At 45.5% G+C, this 24946-nt stretch overlaps 1 protein-coding gene across 5 annotated transcripts in view; it reads right to left on the bottom strand.

Moving 5' to 3' along the window:
• EML1 (EMAP like 1) overlaps positions 1-17676 on the bottom strand; it is a 171534-nt gene extending 153858 nt beyond the window's left edge. For 2 of the 5 annotated variants that reach the window (XM_077323652.1, XM_077323654.1), the window contains exon 1: positions 17463-17674. In XM_077323652.1, the coding sequence (XP_077179767.1) occupies positions 17463-17493 (31 nt within the window). In that variant the 5' untranslated portion in view covers positions 17494-17674. Of the gene's footprint in view, positions 1-17462 lie in introns of all 5 variants that reach the window. The other 3 variants (XM_077323651.1, XM_077323657.1, XM_077323655.1) reach the window with 3 other exon arrangements.
• Between the last annotated feature and the right edge of the window lie 7270 nt (positions 17677-24946).

The following is a 24946-nucleotide window of genomic DNA, read 5'->3' as shown; positions in this document are numbered from 1 at the left end:
GAGCACATCATTGGAGCGGATGGATGGATGGATGGATGGATGGATGGATGGATAGATGGATAGATGGATAGATGGATAGATGGATAGATGGATAGATGGATAGATGGATAGATGGATAGATGGATAAAATCTTGTTAGCATCCGAGGTGCTACTGGGCTCAATTCTAGCTCTCCTACAGCAAACTGACAGCTACCCTCCTGAAACCATCTTCCTAGCACAAAGGAGAAATAAAGAGATGCCAGCCTGCCATACTCTACCCGCCACAAAGCTAGAAAACGATTCAGTATTCCATTTTTCCGTGGCATCCCTCTAAATTAACAAGGAAGTGCCTACAAGCGACACTGACCGGCAACGATATTTGCTCTTCGGCAAAGCGAGCGATGCCTTGCTGCATCTGAATCCACCGTAGGCGGGAGCCCAAGAAACACTGACAAATATTCAGCAGCCTGCCATTCAGAGGGTCTCATTGTCGTTTATTTTCCTGGCAGAGGAGATAGAGGAAAGGGAGCAGGCAAAACAACACTTCCAGGCCCTTCTGCTCAACTTCACAGGTTTCCTCAAAGAGGCTGTAATCGAAATCGTAATGACTGAGCGGCTCGTGTCTCTAATCAAAATGCCGGCTTGCATAAAAGGCGCCGTGGCCCTGTAGGGACTGAACACCACTGCTTTACAAAAGAAAATAATACGCAGTGGGGAAAAGCACTTAAATAATTGATGTGTTTTGCTTTTATCTACATGTAGGGATGACGGGACCTCTATGTACTTACCGCTAATGGATAGCTCCAGCATGTCAATATAATTGCTACTGAGGGAGGAGGCCGAAGCAAATCCCTCTCGCCCAAAGAAATGGAGAATTCTTTTTTTCAGACGAAGACGCGTTCCATGAGCGCTCCCGGCAAATGGATGCTGGGGATTTTAGAATTCTCTTTGCCTCTAGGATCATTTGGATTTCAGAAGGAGAAACAAAGAGAAAAATTGATGGGATTTTTTTTTTTTTACAGGGCCGACACATGTGTTTCTAAAACCATGGCAACGCTGACTTTCCTTCTGGGCCACAACTGTAAGCTGAAAGTTTTGCATTTTAACTTAAAGTTTAAATTTTTATACCTTGTTTTTTCCTATTAAAAATACTGTATATACTCGCATATAAGCCCACCCGCATATAAGCTGAGGCACCCAATGTAACCACAAAATCGGGGCAAACTTATTGACTCGCATATAAGCCGAGGGTGGGAAAAGCTCCATCATCACAGGATCTCCCATCCAGCCTCCCCCACCCCCCAACAAATACAGAAAAAGAGGATGAATAGCTGCTGGTTTTTGTACCCCGCTTTTCACCCACAGAAACCAAAAGAATAGTTTGGAAGGAGTGATTAAGAAGAGGAAGAAGTGAGGCAAAAGGAAAAAAGATCAGAGTCTCTCAGTCAAACTGTTGATGTCCTACAAGCTGCCAGTACAAATCAAGTATAGAGGCATTGGGATACCAAGGTGCCAAGCACAATATTCAAAATTCAAAAGTTGAAGGACTGCAAACTGGATTTTCAGATAGTTAGGTGGATAGGGAATTGGTTAGAGAACCGCACTCAAAGAGTTGTTGTCAATGGTGTTTCATCAGACTGGAGAGAGGTGAGTAGCGGGGTACCTCAGGGTTCGGTGCTCGGCCCGGTACTTTTTAACATATTTATTAATGATCTAGATGAGGGGGTGGAGGGACTACTCATCAAGTTTGCAGATGACACCAAATTGGGAGGACTGGCAAATACTCCGGAAGATAGAGACAGAGTTCAACGAGATCTGAACACAATGGAAAAGTGGGCAAATGAGAACAAGATGCAATTTAATAAAGTGTAAAGTTCTGCATCTGGGTCAGAAAAATGAAAAGCATGCCTACTGGATGGGGGATACGCTTCTAGGTAGCACTGTGTGTGAACGAGACCTTGGGGTACTTGTGGATTGTAAACTAAACATGAGCAGGCAGTGTGATGCAGCGGTAAAAAAGGCGAATGCTATTTTGGGCTGTATCAACAGGGACATCACATCAAAATCACAAGATGTCATAGTCCCATTGGATATGGCACTGGTCAGACCACACCTGGAGTACTGTGTGCAGTTCTGGAGGCCTCACTTCAAGAAGGACGTGGATAAAATTGAAAGGGTACAGAGGAGAGCGACGAAGATGATCTGGGGCCAAGGGACCAAGCTCTATGAAGATAGGTTGAGGGACTTGGGAATGTTCAGCCTGGAGAAAAGGAGGTTGAGAGGGGACATGATAGCCCTCTTTAAGTATTTGAAAGGAGGAGGGCAGGATGCTGTTTCTGTTGGCTGCAGAGGAAAGGACACGCAGTAATAGGTTTAAACTACAAGTACAACGATATAGTCTAGATATCAGGAAACAAATTTTCACAGTCAGAGTAGTTCAGCAGTGGAATAGGCTGCCTAAGGAGGTGGTGAGCTCCCCCTCACTGGAAGTCTTCAAGCAAAGGTTGGATACACACTTTCCTTGGATGCTTTAGGATGCTTTGGGCTGATCCTGCATTGAGCAGGGGGTTGGACTAGATGGCCTGTATGACCCCTTCCAACTCTATGATTCTATGATTACTGTTGAAGAAGACTGACAGCCTCCATAAAATAACAAAAAAAACAGTGGAATTAGTTCCTGACATGTGGGCATCAATCTTTATCCATCATGGCTTCTCTTAGATTCTTATGGAAGTCACTTCCAGGTTTGAGCCATAATGGGTAACTCTAGCCCTGGGATCAGCACTGATGCTTTCTAAATGTTACTAGCCACAAGGAGGGAGAGTACACACAGGTATTTCCTCTCTGTTTTTACAAAGTGCAGATGATCTGGCAAAGGTGAGGAGCACAGTATGTGTGCTTGTGCTCACCTTTCTTCCTTGCACATTCAGTTGACATATGGGGCAAAGGGCCATCATACAGGACTTTAGTTGATCCCACATGAGCCAATGAGTGGAGAAAGTAGTTAGGAAAAGATACATGCCCAGTGTTGGAATACAAATGGAGAACAAGCAAAACCTTTCATGTGCATGCTTCACCAAGCTTGAAATAGAAGAAGAGTTCGTTCTTATATGCTGCTTTTCTCTCCCCGAAGGAGTCTCAAAGCGGCTTACAGTCGCCTTCCCTTTCCTCTCCCCACAACAGACACCCTATGAGGTGGGTGAGGCTGAGAGACCCCTGATATTACTGCTGGTCAGAACAGCTTTATCAGTGCTATGGCGAGCCCAAGGTCACCCAGCTGGTTGCACATGGAGGAGGAGCAGGGAATCAAACCCGGCTCACCAGATGTCCACACTCCTAATCACTACACCAAGAAGAGTTGGTTTTTATACCCCACTTTTTACTACCCAAAAAGAGTCTTAAAGTGGCTTACAATTGCCTTCCCTTCTTCTCCCTGTGAAGGAGGTTTGGCTGAGAGAGCTCTGAGAACTATGACTAGCCCAAGGTCACCCAGCTGGCTGCATGTGGAGGAGGAGTGGGGAATCTCCAGGTTAGAGGCCACTGCTCTTAACCACTGCACTACTTAACAACTACACAGTGGGAATCCCAGGAGGGAAAAATGTATTCTACGTTCATAACCAAAGCAAAGGACCTGGGGCTAAAAAGAGCAAGCTGAGTCTACGTCTGCCTTGGCCTGACCTTGTCACAGTCCTTCTTTCCTTCCTAATGACGATGTCTGCATTACAGACAGTAGTACAGTCTTTCCCCTTTGCTTGCAATTTATTTTCAATGCAGCAGCATGTTTGTGTCCTGCTTTTTTTTTTTTTTGCGTGTGTGCAGCTGTGATCACATTACGCTTGCCCTTGCTTTGCTTAAATTGGTGCCGGATTGTGTGCTGCATGCAGTTTTCCACGCGCCGAAAGACCTTGTTATATTTAAGGCTCCATGCAGAAGCCCCTGCACAATGGCTGATGCTCACAGAAGGCTCATTCAAGGTCCCACCTTCCATATTGCAGGGTCTCAGACTTAAACTGTCTTTGGGAAGCAGGCTTGTCAAAGGGATCCTGGAGCGAGACAGCCAGCCGGAGGGAAAAGTACTGACCTTGATGAATCTGCCTTCCCACAAAGTAAATACAGCTTTCCTGTTTGGTCAGACAACATTCCTTGGGGAAGTAGCTGGATCTCCCTAGATGGATATTTTAGGCTTATTTTCCGGGTGGGATGAGGGATCATCCCGGGTGGGATGAGAGCCAGTTTGGTGTCGTGGTTAGGAGTGTGGACTTCTAATCTGGCATGCCGGGTTCGATTCTGCACTCCCCCACATGCAGCCAGCTGGGTGACCTTGGGCTCTCCACAGCACTGATAAAACTGTTCTGATGGGGCAGTGATATCAGGGCTCTCTCAGCCTCACCCATCCCACAGGGTGTCTGTTGTGGGGAGAGGAAAGGGAAGGCGACTGTAAGCTGCTTTGAGCCTCCTTCGGGTAGGGAAAAGCGGCATATAAGAACCAACTCTTTTTCTTCTTCTTCATGCTGATATAAATGCACCTCAAAAGCAATGCTGCAATTGTTGCAAACAGCGTACTGGAAAAACCCTTCTTGCAATGCCTGTCCCCTCCAATCTAATGCCAGTCCCCTCCAATCTAGCACAATACACACAGACATGCATTTTGGGGTTGAAAGTGCCGTTGAGTCACAGCTGACTTATGGCAACACTGTAGGGGTTTTGAGGCAAAAGAAATTTAGATGAGGTTTGCCATTGCCTGCCTCAGTGTCATGACCCTGGTATTCCTTGGTGACCTCTCATCCAAATAGGACCAAGGGCCGACCCTGTGTCATTTCTGAAATCTGAAGAAATTAGGCTAGCCTGTTATATCTATCCATCCATCTGCCTGTCTTAATTTTTGACATAAATGCTTGCAAAAACACAAGCAGTTTTGAATCAAGCACAGCAGGGTATAGCCATATCCAGAAGAGAAGAGTTGTCTATTTATACCTTGCTTTTCACTACCCGAAGGAGTCCCAAAGCAGCTTACAAACACCTTTCCCTCCCTCTCCCTACAACAGAATAAGAGAACTGCTCTGTGAGAACTGCTATAAGAGAACTGTGACTAGCCCAAGGTGACCCAGCTGGCTGCATGTGGAGGAGTGGGGAATCAAACTCAGTTCTCCAGATTAGATTCCACTGCTCTTAACGACTACACTAGTGATCCCCAACCTGTGGGCTGTCGACTAATTGGAGGTGGGCCGCGAAGGACGCCTTGCCCCCCCTGGCCCTTTACTTCATCCCCCCCGGCCCTTTACAACACACTTTGGGTGTCATTGTCTCCCATCACTCCCAGATGGGACTATCTCGTTGGAGAGAAACAAGCTCAGGGTTCCCACTGATTTGTCATTGTCATGAGTTAAAATTTCCATGAAAATAAAACGTTCCTTATGTTCATTGTTGTGGCGTGTCTGTATCTTATTTTGAAGGGATGTTTAAACATTACCATAGCGATCAGAGAGCGTTAGGGCAATGGTTGAGAGTAGAGGAGTAAACTACCGCCCCCCTACCGGGCCTCAGTAAAATTGTCAAGCGTTGAGTGGTCCCTGATGATAAAAAGGTTGGGGACCACTGCACTACACCACACGAGTAATGCCCAAGTTAAAAGAAGAAAAGAAGATAAAAGTGAATCATTGAGTTGCAACTGACTCACAGCAGCCTCATAAAGTTCTACCTCATGGAATTTTCAAGGCAAATGACGAATAGAATAGAATAGAATAGAATAGAATAGAATAGAATAATAGCATTAGAAGGGGCCATACTGGTCATCTAGTCCAACCCCCTGCTCAATGCAGCCATGATAAGTGTCCGTCCAACTGCTGCCTGAAGACTGCCAGTAAGGGGGGAGCTCACCACCTCCTTAGGCAGCCTATTCCACTGCTGAATTAAAAAAATATTCCTGATGTTTAGCTTGTCCCGTTCTACAAGCAGTTTAAAGCCATTACTGCAGGTCATATCCTGCCCTCCTCCAAGTGACAGCCTTCAGGTACTTAAAAAGAGCCATCATGTCCCCTCTCAACCTCCCCTTCTCCAGGCTGAACATTCCCATGTTCCCAGGATCCAGATCATCCTTGTCACTCTCCTCTGCACATTCTCAATAAAAATAGAAGTGGTTTGTTATTGCCTTCTTCTGCAGAACACCTGGGCTTCCTCAAGGGTTCTGAGCTTTGAGGAGATCAGGCTAGGTTGAGCTACCAGGCTTGCTACACCTGTATAAAGCTGGATTGATTTCAGGTCTGGTTAAGCAGCCTATTAAGTCTGCAGGTTCAGTGATCACAGACTCCAATTCTTCAGAACAGCTCTTTTGATTTAGCAATTCCAGCAACAGACTACAACTACTGAACAGAGAAAAACAGGCAAACTCATGCCCTTTTATACCTTTCAGGGAGCCAGCTGCTGCCTCTGATTGGCCCTAAGCAGAGCAATCTGATTGGCCCTAAGCAGAGCAATCAGGTTCCTTTAATTGGCTAGTTCCTTAGCTGGCAGAAGCCCTCATTTGCATCAGTGGTCAAATGCCCACAGACATAACACAGCCCTTCCATCCTTCCTGGGTCTCTGTTGACAAGGACGGCTGAGAAGAACCAGCACAGTATCATCATTCGAGGTACCGTCCACAAAGCTGCTTTCCCAGGGTGATGGGGTACCTAATCCCTTTATCCTAAAATCGGAATACAGAAGTGGTCATTTAAAAACTGCTTTAGAGTGAGCGGCACCTCTGCAAATACCAGAGCAATGAGCTGTATTTGAAGCGGTTTTGCGTTTGTTAAGAACCAAGTACAGCCAGGAGCTGGCCCTCCTCGATAGTCTCCTTTGCAGGCTTTCACGCAATGGGCTGGCTGTTGAGTAGTAAAGGGGGGGAAAGGGTGATGAATTTCACTGAGTTTCCCCTGGGAATGTGAATGTGACCTTTTGGAAGGTAGCCATTTGGAAACTATATTATGATGACAAATAAGCCTTGAGCTTTAAAAGTGCACCCGTGAATTTATTTAAAGGTAAAGGTATCCCCTGTGCAAGCACCGAATCATGTCTGACCCTTGGGGTGACGCCCTCTAGCGTTTTCATGGCAGACTCAATACGGGGTGGTTTGCCAGTGCCTTCCCCAGTCATTACCGTTTACCCCCCAGCAAGCTGGGTATTTATTTAGGACCCTCAATTGATTATCTCTCTGATTTTCTCCCCAAGGAGATCCAAAATGGCTTCTTGGCTCTTCCACTGTAGCCTCACATGAACCCTGTGGGTAGGGTTGCCAACCTCCATGTGGCACGTGGAGATCTCCAGGCAACACAGATCATTCCCCCTGGAGAAAATCCCTGCTTTGGAGGGTGAACCCTATGATATCAAGCCCTGCTGAGGTTCCCCCCCTCCCCAAACCCAAGCTCCACCATCCCTAGTCGCTACCTTCAAAATCTCCTGGTATTTCCCCAACCCAAAGCTACCTGTTAATCAACATACAGTGGAATGGTGTTGAAAACTGCTATGTACACAAAAGAAACAAACACTGCCAAAAATCAAAGTGGCTCTATTTGGCACACAATTACAACAATATGACTTTATCAGTACACTAGATGCCTTGCATTTCACATTTATGGGCTCTCTGTTTGAATCCTCAACTCCCAAAATGTTTTTAGAGTGGATTCAAGTGGGCAGTGGCGCAGGGTGGTAAAGCAGCCAACATGCTGTCTGAAGCTCTGACCATGAGGCTGGGAGTTCGCTCCCATCAGCTGACTCAAGGTTGACTCAGCCTTCCATCCTTCCGAGGTTGGTAAAATGAGTACCCAGCTTGCTGCTGGGGGGTAAACGGTAATGACTGGGGAAGGCACTGGCAAACCACCCCGTATTGAGTCTGCCAAGAAAACGCTAGAGGGCATCACCCCAAGGGTCAGGCATGACTCGGTGCTTGCACAGGGGATACGTTTACCTTTTACCAAGTGGGTAGCCATGTTGGTCCAAAGCAGCAGAACAAATTTTGAGTCCAGTAGCACCTTTAAGACTAACACTTTATTCAGGGTATGAGCTTTCGTGGGCACGCACCCTACCTCAGATACAATGTCATGGAATGGAAGTCAGCAATTCATATAGGCAAAGTGTGAGAGTAAATTAACAAACAGCATAATGAAAATGGATAACAGATTCCAGAGATAAATAGGAAAGAACAGCAATTTGGATTTGACTGTATTCACTTGAGATTGAATTGCATGGGAGACCTTTTGAATACAAGAAATAGGTACCATTCCAAACTACTTTGCATTATGCTAGTCATAGTTACACTACAATCTACGTGCTCTACAATTTCTACTGCGTCTGCCGGGTATGCAGCTGGGAGCATCAGCAGATGCTGTGGAAATTGGCACTAATGAATATGATCTTCCCCCGTTGAGGCATTTGAAAATACTGTAAGAAATAAGGCACTGGATGATGTTTCAACAAAACAAGAATGCATCAGGTTCTTGTCTGCCTGTGAAGCATGATGTTATGAAGAAGGATAATCTACATTAGCAATCCCCAACCTGTGGGCCACGGACCACATGTGGTCCTTCGACTAACTGGAGGTGGGCCCCGAAGGACACCTTCTCCCCCCCCCGGCTCTTTACTTCATCCCCCCCCCAGCCCTTTACAACACACTTCATTGTTGTGGCGTGTCTGTATCTTATTTTGAAGGGATGTTTAAACATTACCATAGTGACCAGAGAGCGTTAGGGCAGTGGTTGAGAGTAGAGGAGTAAACTACCCCCCCCCACCGGGCCTCAGTAAAAGGCGTTGAGTGGTCCCCGGTGATAAAAAGGTTGGGGACCACTGATCTACATGACTTATGTTGTCTTGAAAGGATTAATGAGAATTGAACAAGAAGAGATAGTGCCTTTTGGACTTTCACCCAAAAGACTTTGCTTGATTATCCTTTATTCTTTTGGCTACACCGTGCACTTTTAAAAACATTTTGGGACTTGAGGATACAGTGAGAGAGACCGTGAACGTGAAATGCGAGGCATCTAGTACACTGCTCGGGTTATATTGTTGTAATTGTGTGCCAAATTGAGCCACTTTGATTTCTGGGGGTGCTTGCTTGTTTTGTGTGCTTAACCCTACCTGTAAAACTCAGTGGGTGTGACCAGCCCAAGGTTGCCAGGAAGATCCCAGGGCTAAACAGGGCTTTGAACCTGGGTCTTCCAGATCCTAGCCCAACACTTTAACCACTACACGCTATTGCAGGAGTGGTCAAACTGTGGTTCTCCAGATGCCCATGGACTACAATTACCATGAGCCCCTGCTGGCAGGGGCTCATGGTAATTGTAGTCCATGGGCACCTGGAGAGCCACAGTTTGACCACTCCTGCACTACAAGTTCATTCCATTTGTTAGAAAGGACTTGGACATTTATGCTGCTTCCTCATCATTTACAGATGTTTTGTTTTGGTTTAATATCTCTGCATCATCAAATTACTATATTCACAGAACTGATTTCCTAATTCTTTTGAGATGCAGGTTCTGGCCATTCGTTTGCACATACCTTCATTTAGTTATAAGCATTTTGTGCCACGTATGATGCTCTTGTGTTCAATTTTCCTGGGCCCTTTCTTTAACTGGGCTCCTTCCAGATCCAAGGAGCAACTTTTCTTTCTCCTTGTAATTTCTGGTCCTCTGCCAGCATGTTTAATTTCTCCACTCACATTAGGAAGGGTTCCCCCCCCCCCCCCCGTTTTGAAAAGTTTGCTACTAAAATCCAAGGCACTGGATATCACTAAAGCTTCTTGTAGGAAAGAACTCTTGGCCAGTTTGTTATGGCTAGATGCTGGAACTGAAGAGGGGGCCACAGACAGCAACTCCCTCCTCCAGTCCTGCCTTTATCCACCTCCCACTCCATCTGGCAAGAGCTAATTATGCAGCTGTTCATACTGGATTCTTGTGTAGGCTGCAAACAGCACAGAAAGAAAGATATTTTGCTTGCCGTAGCTACGGGCTTAAATTCCTCAAATTATGTGGTTTGTATACTGCAAATAATTTATTAGGGTAATGTTTAAAGTCACTAGGTCACCAGGCTACTTATAGTGCAAATAAAATGTGCCTGGATCCCTTGGGAGATTTATCAGTGTGCCAGAATTCTTGTGACCGCACTGGCAGCTTGCACTAAGACAGGGTTTCCAAGAGCCAGGTTGGTGTAGTGGTTAAGAGTGGCAGCCTCTAATCTGGGGAACCAGGTTTGATTTCCCACTTCTCATCCACAGGAAACCTGCTGGGTCACCTTGGGATAGTCACAGTTCTCTCAGAGCTCTCTCAGCACCACTTATCTCTCTCAACACCACTTATCTCAACACCACCCCATCTGTTATGGGGAGAGGAAGGATAGGCAACTGTAAAGTCCTTCAGGTAGTACAAAGCAGGTACAAAGCCCACTATATTAATACACTTACCATTAAAACACAAGTAATTGACTAAAGTCAACCTAAAATCTATGTACAAAGCAGCAGCAGACCATTTTCCATGTGTTGCTGGAGAGTTTTACAGGCACTGTGGACAGCCAAAAAGAAAAATAAGTGGTTTCGTGATCAAATGGAGCCTGATTTCTCCCTGGAAGCTAAAATGACTAAACTGAGGCTATCATATTTTTAATGACATTACAAGAAAAGACAATGTTGCCAATAGGAAACACTGAAGGCAGCAGGTAAAGAGGAAGGCCCAATAGGAGATGGATGGAGTCAATCAAGGAAACTATCATGCCTGCACTCTCCGAGCTGGCACCAAGAGGTGCTCCGGAGGCAGAAGATCCCTCCGAGACACTGGGAGACCCAGCTGCCATGGACCAGGAGCCATGGTCTTCACCTTGCAAGACCTGAGCAAGGATGTCATTAACATAGGATATTTTGAAGGTCGTTAATTCATAGGGTGGCCATGTCACAAGTGACTCAATGGCACTTAGCACACCTGCAACATAAAACTCCCAGCATCTACTGATTGAAGAAATACATGATAAAAAGATCAAGATGTCCATGCTTAGTGCACAAATGGATGCATAGATTCCTTGCAATAACTCTGCCGTCTCTCCCAGGCTGGGAACCATTGTACTGACTAAGATATTGCCTCTGAATTTGCATTTCCATTTGCACAAGTAATTATTGATTGGTTCCTCCTAGTTTCTAGCGCCAAATATCTAGTGGTATTGCTTGTATAAGAGGAACTGAATTGTATCCCTGTCACTGTTGCTGGATAATCACATTATATAGTGATATCCACATAAACACATGGAAATTGTTCAATGTACAAACAAGAACTGAGATACTCTGGAATCAGATTATTTGAAATCTTGTCAGGATCCATGCTTTGCTCCTAGGGATTCAAACTGAAATCCTATGCATGTTCAATAGGATTTACTCCCGGGTAAATTAGCATACGTTTGCAGCATTGGTATAGGTATAGCACAGAGAGCCACTTCACACGTGACAAAAAACAATAAAAAGGAGGTCCTCATCCAAACATATTTTTGACAACATCTTTTTTTCACAAGCGCATGAGCGTAATTTTGATGATTTTCATTTTGGCACTCTCTTCTTCCAGTTTTAAACATTAATTTGTATTGCACTTCTGTTGTTTGTTAGAATGCAAGCGTAGATATACCTAAAAAGGTAAAGGTAAAGGTACCCCCTGTGCGAGCACCGAGTCATGTCTGACCCTTGGGCTGACGCCCTCCAGCATTTTCATGGCAGACTCAATACGGGGTGGTTTGCCAGTGCCTTCCCCAGTCATTACTGTTTACCCCTCAGCAAGCTGGGTACTCATTTTACTGACCTCGGAAGGATGGAAGGCTGAGTCGACCTTGAGCCGGCTACTGGGATTGAACTCCCAGCCTCATGGGCAAAGCTTTCAGAAAGCTGCCTTACCACTCTGTGCCACAAGAGGCTCTTAAGATATACCTAGGTTTGTGTTTAATGTTCATCAATTAAAATCTTATACAGTACTATCTCACATTCTCTCCAGATGAGCCTGAAGCTTACTGATTTTCACACTGGGATATCCATTATTCACCATGGAACTCAAGAGACATCAGAACATTCATGATGGAGGGTGTTCGAACTTCATACGGGGACCCATCTCCATCACCCAGATAGGTAGATGTTCTTCGGGATCCACAAATAGTTTAGCTAATGTATTGCCATTGCACACTCTTCTTAATGAATTCAGAACTCCTTCTGTCCTACTGTCTGCACCAGAGGTCTTCAATCATTGGAATTCTTCCATAGGGTGGTGTCATGGCCCAGTGATAGAGCATCTGCTTGCCATACAGAAGGTCCCAGGTTCAATCCTTAGCATCTTCAGTTAAAAGATCTGGCAGTAGGTGAAAGTCCTCTGCCTGAGTAAGACTTTGCCTGGACTTTGATTCAGTATAAGGCAGCTTCATATGTTTTCATGTGGTGGGCGCAACTTCAAAGTGGCTACCACAAGAGGCAAAGCTAACCACAGAATGCCAGGCAATGAGGTCATGCAACGCTAATAGTAACTCTTTAAGCATTTTAGGCAGAAGCTCTGTTTCACAGGATGCCTTTTGAAATGAATGTTTAAAATATTTGAATGCATGCCCCTTCATTCGTGCAGTTTAGCTACTTGTGCTGTGGTTGGAGATGTTCCCAAAAGCAATGTTTGTTTGTTTTTTAATTGCTCAGCGAACAAGATCTTTGGCAACCCTGCTGGGAAAAGCATCTCACGTCCCTACTCACTTTCTAAAGACACTTGATGAGTGCCCGGAAACTTGTCAAAGGGCACTGTGGTACCCATGGGCACCACATTGGACACTCCTGGTCTATACTACAGTGTAGCTGTGGTTCAGTGGTACAACATGCAGAATGTCCTGGGTTCAATCCCCAGCATCACCAGTTAAAAGAATCAGGTGATGTGAATGACTCTACCAAAGATCATGAAGAGCAACTGACTCACATGAGACCAGGCTTTCTCAACCAGGGTTTCGTGAACCAGGGTGGGCGTTAATTAATTTTTAAAATATATATATTTTAAATATATATATATAAAATGTTAAACATTTATTTGGATGATATGACCATATAAGGGCACGTTGACTGCCCTCCTCAAATGGCCAATGAGGGATGGAGAGGGGAGGGGCCTCAGGTGGGCGTGTCCACAGCACTGCTTCCCAACCCTATTCTGCACAATAGCACTACTTTCGGGGTTTCTCGAAGCCTGAAGACTGTTTCAGGGGGTTCTCAATGGTAAAAAAGTTGAGAAAGGCTGTGCTAAACAATACAGCCCCTGGTAGACCAATGATATGACTCAGTACAAACAAGCCTCTAAGTTGTGCTCAGAAATGGTTCAAGAAGTATAGTTCAAAAATCTGGTAGTTGAAGAGAAAAACCTAAAGACCTAGGTGCTAAACCAAAATACTAATTATGCTGGAAGGCAAAATTCCAGGCCTAAGAAAAAGAGACCGGGGGGAGTATGATAATGAGTATTGCAATTCTGTTAATATTCATACAAGGGGCTTTATTTAGATTTATTACAAAAAGAAAGCATCACGGTGCATAGGGAACATCAGAGTGCTTTCATAACGTTTGTCAGTCAAGCTAGTAGAGTCGACACAATTTGATTCAGACTCCCACAGAAGCAGAGGAACATTGCCACTTGTCATGGGAAAAGAAACTATACCCATTGTTAAATACATTAATACACTGATTAAATAAAAGCCAGAAATTAGGAGTGACAGGCTGAGAATAAAATTAACTACCTTATATGCCAGCAGCATGGATCTGAGTGAATGACTCAGATCTGTTGGCCTAATAGCAGCTCAAAACTCAGCCAAAAGGGAAGGAAGAGAGTGCAGTGAAACTTAGGAACAAAGGACAGAAGGATCTTTCATAGGAAGCACAAGTTTTAGCATTTGTTTTTGTTTTGATCCTATCTAGGGTTAATATCTGATGAAATACATTTATACCTTGTGGGTATTTCCATTATCTCTTACCACAGTCTAATATTGGGTGAAAAGAAAGAATTTTCTTATGTGGGACTGTTGACTATTATTTTTGTGTGGTATATATACAAATATAAGAACCTCTTGTGGCGCAGAGTGGTAAGGCAGCAGACATGCAGTCTGAAAGCTCTGCCCATGAGGCTGGGAGTTCGATCCCAGCAGCCGGCTCAAGGTTGACTCAGCCTTCCATCCTTCCGAGGTCGGTAAAATGAGGACCCAGCTTGCTTGCTGGGGGGTAAACGGTAATGACTGGGGAAGGCACTGGCAAACCACCCCAAATTGAGTCTGCCATGAAAACGCTAGAGGGCATCACCCCAAGGGTCAGACATGACCCGGTGCTTGCACAGGGGATACATTTACCTTTTTATATACAAATATATTGTATATTGACAAATATACAAGAAGAGCATTGCATGAATATTTGGGGATAAAAGAACACTCTTTGACAGAATGCTTTGATAGTTACTGAGCCTTGATAAAAACAGCTTCACCAGTTGTTGCTTGTGCAATCATGCCAGAAATTCTGTATTATCCCCAATGATACTCTCATTCAGCTGAGAGTTATCAAAAGTAACTAAGAGTTTCAGTACAAGTGTTACAGTTAAGTACTTGGGGTGCAAATGAACCACATTGTTTTGGAGTTCAGTTAATTGTCCCCGAACCATGAACTGATATGCCAGTTTGCGAACTGAACTGGTTCATAAGGGTTTTTCACAGGGCACAAAAAGTAGGGGTTTAAATGGCTCCATGACATTTAAACCAAATGGCTCAGTGAAGGGGAGCTCCGCTGTTTTTTCTGGAGAGCAGAAAGCAGGAGTTTAAACCCCTACTTTCTGCTCCTCACAAACTGCACCAGAATTTATAACGTCTGTGGTTGTTCAGTTCACAGTCATTGTTGTGTGAACCATGAACCAGGCAAAATTAATGATGAACTGTAGTTCATCAGATGGTTCATGCCCATCCCTATTAACCAGGGCTAGGAAAGTGGGTTGTTGGGATCATGAGCCCCCTTTCCCATCCCCTCTTGGTATTCCGAGAGCTGATTGTCAACTAAGTTCAAAATAAAAGCAAAGGTGTTCTTGCTTTTGCAAGGAATTCGGTAAGAACATAAGAGTCATGCTGAATCAGACCTAAGGCACGTCTAGTTCAGCATTCTGTTTACACCGTGGCCGACCAGCTACCTCTAAGAAGCCGACAAACTGGAAGAATTTATGCAAGAACTTTATTCAATGTTATTTGGTTTGCTCCATGTTTAATATTTGGTCCCTCTCCAACAAACGTGCAACTGCAGTTTTGGAGGTCTACCAAGAACTCAAAAACATTATCTTAATACAGAAATACACTTGAATCTGCCTCATCTCCTTGGACGCCAGGATTTCAGGTAAAGGTCTTTCACCTGAGTTACAACCTGGTTCTTTTAACTGGAGATGCCCAGGATAAAACCTGCAACCTTCTGGTACAGTGGATGCTCTAGCACTGGGTAATGGGCATGGCTGCTCCCCAAACTCAGGAAAATCTGTGGTAGTTAAATTAGTTTCTGCTGCAGTTCTGCCTGCTGTAAAACAGATATTTACTCTAACAATTGTTTCCAAGTTTATATCTGAAGCCATTTCCTTTTGGGAAAGGAAATGGAACATAAAACAGCCATCTAGCTATAAATATTGCCTCTGTCACCGGTATCCCACCTGACTGTTCTCGTCTACATCCTTGTGGTAATTTACTGTACTTAATAAGCAATCATGGCTCCAGCTTCGAAAATTAGGCTGGTTCTGCTGAAAGACACTCTGCTATAACACAGGATGTGTTTTTGATATGGTATCCCCCTTTCTATCCTCCTCTTCTGTTCTATTGCAAGAATGCAGAAAATACAAACTGAAGTTGGAATGTGGTTTATCTTAAACCTACTAAGCACTGGGAATAATTGCATTAGAGAAGAAGAGAAAAATAAAAGTGGGAGATATCTGTTTGCAAAATCAGAAGGCTCTTGATAATCTAGGCCAGTGGTTCTCAACCTGGGGGTCGGGAGCCCTTTGGGGGTCGAACGGCCCTTTTATAGGGGTTGCAGCAGGTCAAGCAGCTTGGCAGCAGGGCACCATCCACACAACAGCCTTGCAGGGCAGATCAAGATAGAGCGTTTGTCTGTCTGGAACAGCAGAAAAGAGCAAGATCAGCATGGTGGGGCAAGAGGCAGAACTGAACTGAGAACCCCCAGAAAAAAAAACAATTTATATACAATCATGAACAATGGATCTTCACACCATTGGTCAGTTTTGGTTAATTTCTGTGAAAGAACACATGCATAAATTTATGGTTGGGGGTCACCACAACAAGAGGAACTGTATTAAAAGGTTGCAGCATTAGAAAGGTTGAGAACCACTCTCTTATAAGGATGAAGAAAAGGAGTACAGTATTCTAGCTCAAAGTATACATCTTTTGGGGAGTGTCTTGATAAGAGCTTTTGTAGATAACCCATGTGTACAAGAAGCTGCCTTACACTGAATCAGATAATTGGTCTATCAAATTCAGTATTGTCTACTCCGGCTGTCAAGGTCTTGCGAGGGACTCAGAAAGGGGCTTTTCACATCATCTACTTATCCAGAGATGAGAGGACTTGAACCTGGGACCCTCTGAACGCAAAGCATATATTCTACCACTGAGGGAAGCCAACCTCCAGATGGGCACTAGAGACACCTAGAATTACAGCTCATCTCCAGACTACAGAGATCAGTTCCCCTGGAGAAAATGGGCACTTTGGCGGGTGGACTCTATGGCATCCTACCCCTCTGAGAACCTCCCAAAGCTCAAACCCCAAATCTCCAGGAGTTCCCCAGCCTGGATCTGGCAACCTCTCCCCTCCCTTTGCCAGTGACCAGGGGATACCCGGTGACCCTATTCTCCCAACACACAACAGAATGAAGCAAATGATCCATTTTCAACCAGAAGAATATTGTGCATGTCTCTTTTCCTTCCTGCAGTGCATCTATTTTTAATATTACTTTGCGCCACCTTCTTTGCAGGCTTTTTTGCAGCTGGGAAGTGATAAAAGTAGGTTACAGCAAGATGCTTGTTTCTGGTCCAATTCCCAGACATTCTTTCTTGAGTGCTCCAAAGGACAAATTTGGGCATTGCCATTTTTCTGCGCAGGGGAAGCTATTCCCCCCCCCCTTTATTGCCATCACTACCAACCCAGCAACTTCAGATCCAGAGACGTTAGGTTATAAAAACCATACATCCATTACCCTTTGCTTTGCATAGAGTAAAATATAAGCATGTAACCTCTGAAGCCTGGTTTTCAGGAAGGACTATACAAAATTTAAAAAATTCAGGCCTGAACTCAAAAGGGGGCTGAGGACTGTTTAAATATTGTTCCTTCCTTTACTCCATGTGAACATTTCCTTTAAAACCTAAGCGGTTTTCTAATGCGTTCCCTTTGCAATCTGAGAATATGAACTAGACTTCAGGACAGCGTGGTAAATATAAATCTGGCACTTACCCACAGCCATTCCCTCGCAGTCTGACATCATGCGAAAAGAAGTTTCCTCTAACGCTGCTTAGAAAAACCACAGGGGGGGGAAATGAAGAACCTGAATTTCTCTGTCAGGGAAAGCAGAAGAAATGCAAGGGAAGCATGAATGACTCTCCTTCCTCTCCTTCCTTCTCCTCCTCTTCTTCGCAGCTGTACATCGACCCACCCGGGGAGTTACAGCAACAAATCCTGGCTCTGCCTCCTCATTATGGGATGTAAAGATAAGAATGGGCTTTTTGTGCCAAAGGAGTGTGCTATTGGCGGATAAATTTGTTGACATCCCACCCCTTCCAACAGCTTCCTCATTTAATGTCACGGCAAGACACATTACACTCTTGGAAAGGCCATGGAATATTTATGAAAAAGCTTTTAAGAATTACGCTGGGAATCTTGTACTCAGATGTCCTCTGAAATAATTATGATGTGGTAAAGTTTGCCACACGGATCGCAGTCCCAGGGTATTCCTGGTTTTGTAACAAGAGCTTGCTGGTGTTCATGTACTTGAGAGAAATTAGGCCATTTGAGGCTTGTTCACAGGTCTTTCAAAACCAAACAATCTGATGGACACTTTTCAACATGTGTTTTTTACCAAAGTACCAACAACTTTTTTTCCCTAATAATTCCATCCTCCATACAAAACATGATAGGGGGGGGGCGGAGTGGACAGTGTAGCTGGCACGCTCCACTATAACGAAGAGATATGCACAGTTATGCATGAATGAACTAGTGGTAGCACCATCCCTAAAACAGGGGAAATTCAGCCCCAGGCCTGTTTTCCCTCGATAATTAGATTTGTGTGAGGGAGTATTCTGTCTGAAGGCAGGAGGTATTTTCATCAAAGTGGTCTTGAATTTCCTTTGACTTAAGAACTTTTCTTCATTCTAATATTCTTCACTTGTGAGTTGCTGGAAGGGGGAGGGGGAAGTCAGTTCTACATGTGTTTTGCTCCCTCTAGAGATGAGTTCAATATTACATTGGTTTATGTCCGGCACAAAAGCTGCAGTTTAACTCTGCAGGGAAATATGCTGAAGGCAAATCAATGTCATATTGAATCGACCACTAGGGGAAACAAAATACAAGTAGAACAGTAACAGTCCCCCCTCTCCAAGTAACAGGAACACACAGGGAAGAAAAAGAGAATGTTGAGAGCCCTTTTATTCTTCAATCAGCAGTCGAGAAGCTTGAAATATGTCAACTGCAGGAAATGCAAGCAACCGCAGAGGGTGGGGAATGGGGCTTCTCACAAAGGTTGTAAAGAGAAAGCTGTGTGGGAAATGCGGGGGGCCTGTCATAACCGGGTAGCTCGTTTTCCAATCCCGATGTGTAATTTTTGCCATGAAAGTGAATTGAGCCGATTAGACTTTTTATGCATGGTGGCAGCTACCCCGCACTGCCACCGTGCTGTTGCAGTGGTGCATAATGCCCCACTGTGTATGGACGGGGGCAGGGCATGCTGGGCTGTTCCGGCGTAGCACGCATGCTCTTTACACAGGGGCCAGGAGGGCTGGATCGCTGCCGGCCGAGGTAAGACAAGTGGCCGGGGGGAGGTGGGGAGGGGCCAGGAGTGGGGGGCCAGGCCCCCTTCACACACACTGGTGGGGGCAGGGGGTCGCCTCTGCCAGCTCTGCTGAAGGGACACTGCAGATCGGGGCTGGGCGGACCGAAAGACCCGGCGCTGGCGATTATGCACAGCACCGGCCCGCCTCAGCCCCTGTCAGCCCCTGGCGTACCCAGGAAGCTGTGGAAGTTCCCGCGTTTGCTTAACGCCGGCCTTCCATAGCCCTGGGCCGGGAGGCACCCCCTCTGATGGCGGCGGCAAGCATTATCGGGGATTTTCCCCGAAACGCTACCACCGCCAGTGCGGGCATTATGGCCCGTGCATAATGGGCCATAATTTCTCAACCCAGAGGAAAAGACGTTACATTTCTGGAAGCTACATTTTCAGGAGATCTGGGGGCGGAGTGGGCCCCACCCCCAAAATCTCCTCCAGGCTCCACCCCAAGAATATCCAGGTATTTCCCAACCTAAGCCAATTATAGGTTGGAAAACTCCTGGAGATTTGGAGGTGGGGGCTGGGAAGCACAGAATTTGGAGAGGGGGCACATCAACTGGGTATAAGGCCATAGAATTCACTTTCCAAAGGAGTCATTTTCGCCAGAGGGACTTATCTTTTTAGTCTGAAGCAGGGCTGGTTAATCCATATAGCCCATATAGCCCATGCTACAGGCCCTCCACTTCCAGGGACTCCCCATGAGGCCTTCCTACCCCTGGATCAAGGCCATAGCCTCTCTGTTCCCCCCCCCTTGTTCTCTTTAAGGACACTCAGAGTGATACCCCTTTCTACTGTGGGGGGTCCCACCAAAATTGTACCCTGCTGGGGCCCCGCAAATCCTTAAACTGGCTCTGGTGCTGTGGGCCCCGCAAATCTTTAAACCATTCCTAGTCTGGAGATGAGTTAAAATTTGCGGAGATCTTCAAGCACCACATGGAGCCTGTCAATCTAGACTTTTTAAGCATCCTCAGGGCAGCACAGCCATTTCCTTTCATGGATGTTCTACGAGACAAAGTAAGTGGCTGCAGTTTGAGACACAACTTAAGCTACTTAGATGAAGAACAGTTGGTTCTTATATGCTGCTTTTCTATACCCGGAGTCTCAAAGCGGTTTACATTCACCTTCCCTTTCCTCTCCCCACAACAGACACCCTGTGAGGTGGGTGAGGCTGAGGGAGCCCTGATATTACTGAAGAAGAAGAAGAGTTGGTTCTTATATGCCGCTTTTCTCTACCACAAGGAGTCTCAAAGTGACTTACAATTGCCTTCCCTTTCCTCTCCCCACAACAGACACCCTGTGAGGGAGGTGAGGCTGAGAGAGCCTTAATTTTACTGCTCAGTCAGAACAGCTCTATCAGTGGTGTGGAGACACCAAGGTCATCCAGCTGGCTGTATGTGGGGGAGGAGCGGGGAATCAAACCCGGCTCAACAGATTAGAAGTACAACAATTGGTTCTTATATGCTGTTTTTCTCTACCCGAAGGAGGTTCAAAGTGGCTTACAGTTGCCTTCCCTTTCCTCTCCCCACAACAGACACCCTGTGAGGGAGGTGAGGCTGAGAGAGCCCTGATATCACTGCTTGGTCAGAACAGCTTTATCAGTGCTGTGTCCAGCCCAAGGTCACCTAGCTAGTTGCATGTGGAGGAAGAGTGGAGAATCTCCAGATTAGAAGTCTACGCTCCTAACCACTACACCAAGCAGGCTCTCACACCAAGCTGGCTCTTACACTAGAATAGAGTTCATAGAATGGTCAAATATATCCCTCCCCCTATAAATAAATAGGCTAATTTCATGAGTTCAATCCTGTTGAAGGAAGAAATGATGGGACCTTGATTGGCAACCAGGAAAGGGGGTGAATAGCAGGGTCTCCTGCCCATTGGCATCTGTATCTCATAACCAGGAGGGAATTACTAGCACTCAAAACAAACACAGAGCTTTAAAACCCCACACATGCAGGCCTCGAAGTGTAAGTAAGCTTCTATATTTCACAAACACTATGATTGATTTAACAGAGAGAGGGAGGAGGCCAAAGCAGGAAAAATATAATTGAAAAGTCCAACACATTTCAAGCTAAAACCAGAGAGGTGTGAGAGACTTTAAAAAAAAAATTCTCACTCTTAGACATTTCAAAAGTCTCTTGTATTTACTGAAGGTAGGCTAGATTTTTATGGTCATGCTACTCTCAGTGCTGCCATAGATCTCCTCAAGCTACAGTCCTCTCAGCACACAGAAAGCCAGTTCTTTCCCTCAGAAATCTCCCTCTTCCCTTTCTCAGCAGACCTTTATCTTCTCCTCAGAAATCTCTCTCCTTTTCTTTGACCACTTTGTATGGCACTCTCAGAGACCACATCAAACAAACAGAGCAAGCAAGAAAAAAAAAAAAACACCCCTTCCCTGACAGAATTCACTGTGGGGGTTGTGTGGAGTTAAACCCATAGGGCTGCCTGAGGAAAATTGTTCTGGCCCAGAGGTGGATAGGAAGCTCTTGTGGAGAGGCAATTCTTCTGCACAGAACACAGAAAAAAAAATCCTTCCTTTCTGGAATCTGTGCAATATGCAGTCTTGGGCTATAAACCACAGAACCATCACATCAAAAATCACAAGATGCCATAGTCCCACTGTATACTGTGTTGGTCAGACCACAGCTGGAGTACGGTGTGAGGTCTGGAGACCTTCAAAAAGTCCCTGGACAAAACTGAGGACAAAGCATTCCTGTTCTTATTGAGAAGGTTCAGAGGAGAATGACAAGGAAGATCCTGGGCCAGGGAACCAAGCTCTAAGAGGAAAGGCTGAGGGTCTTGGGAATGTTCAGCCTGGAGAAGAGAAGGTTAAGAGGGGACATGATCACTGTCTTTAAGTATTTGAAAGATTGTCATGTAGAGGAGGGCAGGGAGCAGATTCTGTTGGCAGCAGAGAAGAGAACCTACAGTAATGGCTTTAAGCTACATGTAGAATGGTACCAGCTAAACATCAGGAAAAAAAATTAACATCTAGAGTAGTTCAGCCATGGAATCGACTGCCTAAGGAGATAAAGAGCTCCCTCCCCCTCACTGGTAGTCTTCAAGCAGCGGCCGGACAGATCCTTATCCTGGATGCTTTCGGCTGATCCTGCATTGAGCAGGGGGCTGGACAAGATGGCCTGTATGGCCCCTTCCAACTCATAGCCTGTGCATGAATTCCCTCAATTCCCACAAAATCAGTAGTGCTGTACTCTTAAGCCTAGCTGAAAATTCAGTCAGAAACACAATAAGCTTATCTCTCTGGCCATATCTGTTAGCCCACCTTCATTCATAGGGATTGGGCTGCTCACTGTTTTTCTGCCTAACCCAAATTTATTAGGTTGTATCTTTAAAAAAAATTATTTATTAGAATAATTATAGGCTGCCTCTCCAGAGGCCTGCTCTAGGCAGGTAATAATAAAAAAGGAGTGGAAGAAAGTTATTTATTACTCTTCAACAAAGGCCATTGCACAATTAATTTTAAAAACTCTAGAATATCAACGAGATGATAAAACAATATGATGTATTGTTTTGCTATGATACGAGCCACTTGAGTGCAGGGAAAGAAAGGATACGAAACCCCACATAAATGTAATAAATGACCTGACAGGAAGGTTGTAAAGGGAGGGGTAAAGGAACAGTGCATACAGAGGCTGCCTTTGGATCCTTAGAGAAAAGGTAGAACAGACATGTGATTAATAAGGAGTAATTTATTTAGCCGTATCCAAAGTGCTTTGTGATTCTCATCTCATTTATCCTCTGCAGCCCTTCATATCTGACAGATAAAAAGTTCTGGAAATGAGCCAACACCGAAATTGCTGGGAATGGCGGTATATAAATATAATTAAATGAAATGAAATGAAAACAGGTCCAAGTCCATCGAGTTCAATGTGGTCCACGGCTTCTACAAGACCAATCAGGATTTTTGACTTGGGTCACCTGTAGACAAAACCAAACTACTCTTCAGCATACAATGTTGGTCTGTTATACCTCTTCATTTCCTACACTGGATGTAGCCAGGTCAGAGCTGGTGCGGGTGCATGGTTGCCAACCTCCAGGTGTTGGCTGGAGGTCTCTAGGGATTAGTTTGCCTGGAGAAAATGGCCACTTGGAAAGTGGACACTACGGCATTACACCCCATTGAAGTCCCTTCCCTCCCCAAACCCCACTCTCTTCAGGCCCCACCATCCAAATCTCCAGAGTGTAACTCTACTTGGGAACACAAGCAGCTACCTTGTGCTGAAACAGACCATTTCTTCACTCAAAGTCAGTTTTATCTGCTCAGACTGGCAGTGCTCAGACTCTCCAGAGCCTCGGGCAAAAGTCTTTCCCATCACCTGCTGCCTGATCATTTTCTCCAGAGATGCCAAGGATTAAACCTGGGACCTTCTCCATGTCAAGAAGATGCTCTACCACTGAGCCACAGCCCCTCCCCACCCAGTTTGGTGTAGTGGTTAGGAGTGTGGATTTCTAATCTGGTGAGCCAGGTTTGATTCCCTGCTCCCCCACATGCAGCCAGCTGGGTGATCTTGGGCTTGCCATGGCACTGATAAAGCTGTTCTGACCGGGCAGTGATATCAGGGCTCTCTCAGCCTCACCCACCTCACAGGGTGTTTGTTGTGGGGAGAGGAAAGGGAAGGCGACTGTAAGCCGCTTTGAGACTCTTTTGGGTAGAGAAAAGTGGCAGATAATAACCATCTCTTCTTCTTCTTCAGTAATATTAGGGCTCTCTCAGCCTCACCTTCCTCACAGGGTGTCAGTTGTGGGGAGAGGAAAGAGAAGGCGACTGTAAGCCACTTTGAGCCTCCTTCGGGTAGAGAAAAGCGGCATATAAAAATCAACTCTTCTTCTTCTCCTCCTCCTCCTCCTCACATCACAAATGGGTAATACAGCACCATGCAGATTCTGATGCTGAAGTGTGCTTTCTGATATGGAATCAAAATAAAGATTTACCACTTCTGTTTACAAGTCTTTGTAGCAGTTCATCATTTGCAACATACGAGTGCACGAATCAGCCCAGCTGTCCCAGGAGTCTTCATTGTAATAGCGACCAATCTTGGAAGCTTTAGAGGAACTGAGTTAAGAGGCACATTTATCACCGTTGGCATCCCGGTTTCTAATGTTTAAGGGCTCTCTTTGCAAGGTATCATCTGCCTTCACTCTACAAAACCCTTATGGAGTTGTCTAATCCCTTTTTTAACACGTAGTTCCTGTTGTGAGCCTACAGGCAGGGGGTTGCTTCCAGTGACCCACAGATGCAAGGATCATGGAGCTTTCCTGTTTTCCACTCCCACCACCAGAGCTTTTCCAATCATGGGAAAGGTAATTCCCTCCCAAATAGCCAAGTGGGATGGTGTCGTGGTTCGGTCCTTGGTGGCTTGGGAACCGGACCGAACCCCGCCATCAGAGGCGCCCGCGATCACGGAGGTAGGGCATGGTGATCATAGGCAAGCCGGCAGCTGGGCGCCCCACCCGATCGTTGAGGTGGCAATGGCCGCTAAAGAACCTCAATGTCCCCCTCCACCTTTTGACAAGGGCCCGGAGATGGCCCTTTGTTCCAGGAAAATGGGCCATCAGGAACCCCGGAAAACCTCGCATATGTGCATGAGTCATGATTGTATCAGCATGTTCCCTCCGCAAGTACTGGGTGGGGCAATACAGCCTAAGGAGGTGGGTTTTGTATAAAAGGGAGCTTCCACCTGGAGTTCGGTGGAAGCTCTTACTCCATACCAGCGGACTCCACGTTGCTGAAATAAAGCTTGTTCCTGTTGTATCGTTCACCAGGCCTGGCGTGACGTTTTCTTCAAAGGGGCACCCTGTTTTTTCAGTTAGCAAGCGGGTCCCCGACATCGTAAGAGCTTCCACCCGAACTCCAGGGTCGGCATCGCATCCGAGCGCTTAT

The sequence above is a fragment of the Paroedura picta genome, chromosome 2 (assembly GCF_049243985.1).
Source record: "Paroedura picta isolate Pp20150507F chromosome 2, Ppicta_v3.0, whole genome shotgun sequence".
Lineage (NCBI taxonomy): Eukaryota > Metazoa > Chordata > Lepidosauria > Squamata > Gekkonidae > Paroedura > Paroedura picta.
The sequence above is the reverse complement of the archived record's forward strand: the minus strand, read 5'-3'. Positions and strand labels throughout refer to the sequence as shown.